General features: G+C 43.5%; 1 protein-coding gene across 1 annotated transcript in view; it reads right to left on the bottom strand.

Annotated features, from left to right (window-relative positions):
- The window catches only part of taf2 (TAF2 RNA polymerase II, TATA box binding protein (TBP)-associated factor), a 28,472-nt gene that overhangs the window by 19,147 nt on the left and 7,489 nt on the right, over positions 1–1,836 (bottom strand). The window contains exon 8 of the mRNA XM_032517941.1: positions 1,064–1,177. Coding sequence (XP_032373832.1) covers positions 1,064–1,177 — 114 coding nt within the window. The remainder of the gene's footprint in view (positions 1–1,063; positions 1,178–1,836) is intronic.

Raw genomic sequence — 1,836 nt, 5'->3', positions numbered from 1 at the left:
CACTTTTCATTCCAAGGAATCTCAAAGTGCTACACTTTGCCTCAGTCAAGCTGCTCTACGTCGTCTACAACTGGTACAAAATGCAGCCAGGACTCAGATCACACCAATCCTTGCATTCCTTCACTGGCCTTTGGTAAAATCAGAATATAGTGTATAAGATCCCATTGATTACCTTCAACAAAGGGATCACATGACCCCCCCCCCAATATGTTTCTATTGCGCATCTCTCTGTGAAGCACTTTGTAACTGCTTGTTTTTAAAAGTGCTATATGAATAAAGTGTCACTTATAAAAAGTACAAACAAGTCAAGAAAAGATAGAAAAAATTAAATAAAAATCTGTTAAAAACATAAAAATGTGATTTCTTAAGGGAAAATTAACAATCAACTCTCCATCCTCCCCACACCAAGCATAACACCCCCACCCCACCACCCGCACCAGCAAGGAAATGAGCGGAGATGAGGAGATATAGGAGGAATTTGAGAGTGAGATGAGGTAAGAGACACCCAGGCATTTCTCTCCACCGTCCTAACAGCACTATGGAGTGTTAAACTCTGTTAAAGGGTCTCTAAACACAAGCAATCCATCATGTCAACGATTACAGTCTCTCAGTCCAGTGCTGGCCCGACTTCTGACTCCTAGTACGGACAAAATAGCTCAGTTCTGTTGTAAATCTCTAATCACCAGCCTTATACATGTGCTCTGAGGGCTACATTTGCTTCAGAATTTATAACTGATTCTTATGGCCACACGTGAAGGTGTGGCAGGACAATGCCAATCACATTGGTAAAGCATCTTTCAGGAATGAGATGTTCTATATTTCACTAACTCAAACTCATCAACTGCTTGCCACCACTGCAGTATTCACTGCTGAAAAGGGCTTTATGTTTTGTTTAATTATTATTATATTAAAGTTTGTTTCCTTGTGGATGCAAAAAAATGCACGCACAGTGCATAGACACTCTCTTGATTGACACTGTGATTAGCCAATGAGAAATGAGCCTTCAATAGTCATATCTGCCTGTGTGGCTCAGACTTGACAGCCTCCCTGTTTTAGATCTCACCATGACATCCTGGAGATGAAACAGCCAAAGAACTGCTGAGCCAAGGCCTGGGCCAGGCAGCGCCGTGTCAGCGGGGTCTGGTCGATGATCGTAGCGCTGTGGAGCAGGTTGGTACTGAAACACAAAGCCAACAAGTCAAGGTGAGAACGATAAACACAGCAAATACATCTTGTATTACAACAACCTGCCTCAACGACATATAAGTGTAAATACTGACAGTCTATAGTTGGGGTTGTATTTAGGAAGTCTATATCAACAATGCTTCCTTTCCAGGATTGTTGTGGTGCCGCCAGGAATTCGGTCGAAACTGCTCCTCAGATCTCTGCAGGGTAAATCCAGACCGCTAGCTAGACTATCTGTCCAATCTGAGGACTATGGTTACCTGGTCCTCAGATCTCTGCAGGGTAAATCCAGACCGCTAGCTAGACTATCTGTCCAATCTGAGGACTATGGTGACCTGGTCCTCAGGTCTCTGCAGGGTAAATCCAGACAAATAGCTAGACTATCTGTCCAATCTGAGGACTATGGTTACCTGGTCCTCAGATCTCTGCAGGGTAAATCCAGACAGCTAGCTAGACTATCTGTCCAATCTGAGTTTTCTGTTGACGACTAAAACTACTTCTGAATGTACACATGTTCCACCAAAACAAGTTCCTTCCTGAGACTATTTAGCAGAGGCACCGTCATTGAGTCCGTCGCTTAGCACCACCCAATACGACTGCGAACTACTAGAACTGTTGGGTCCTTGTAAATTATAGAGTGTGGTCTAGACC

This window comes from Etheostoma spectabile, chromosome 6 (assembly GCF_008692095.1).
Source record: "Etheostoma spectabile isolate EspeVRDwgs_2016 chromosome 6, UIUC_Espe_1.0, whole genome shotgun sequence".
In the NCBI taxonomy this organism is placed as follows: Eukaryota; Metazoa; Chordata; class Actinopteri; order Perciformes; family Percidae; genus Etheostoma; species Etheostoma spectabile.
The sequence above is the reverse complement of the archived record's forward strand: the minus strand, read 5'-3'. Positions and strand labels throughout refer to the sequence as shown.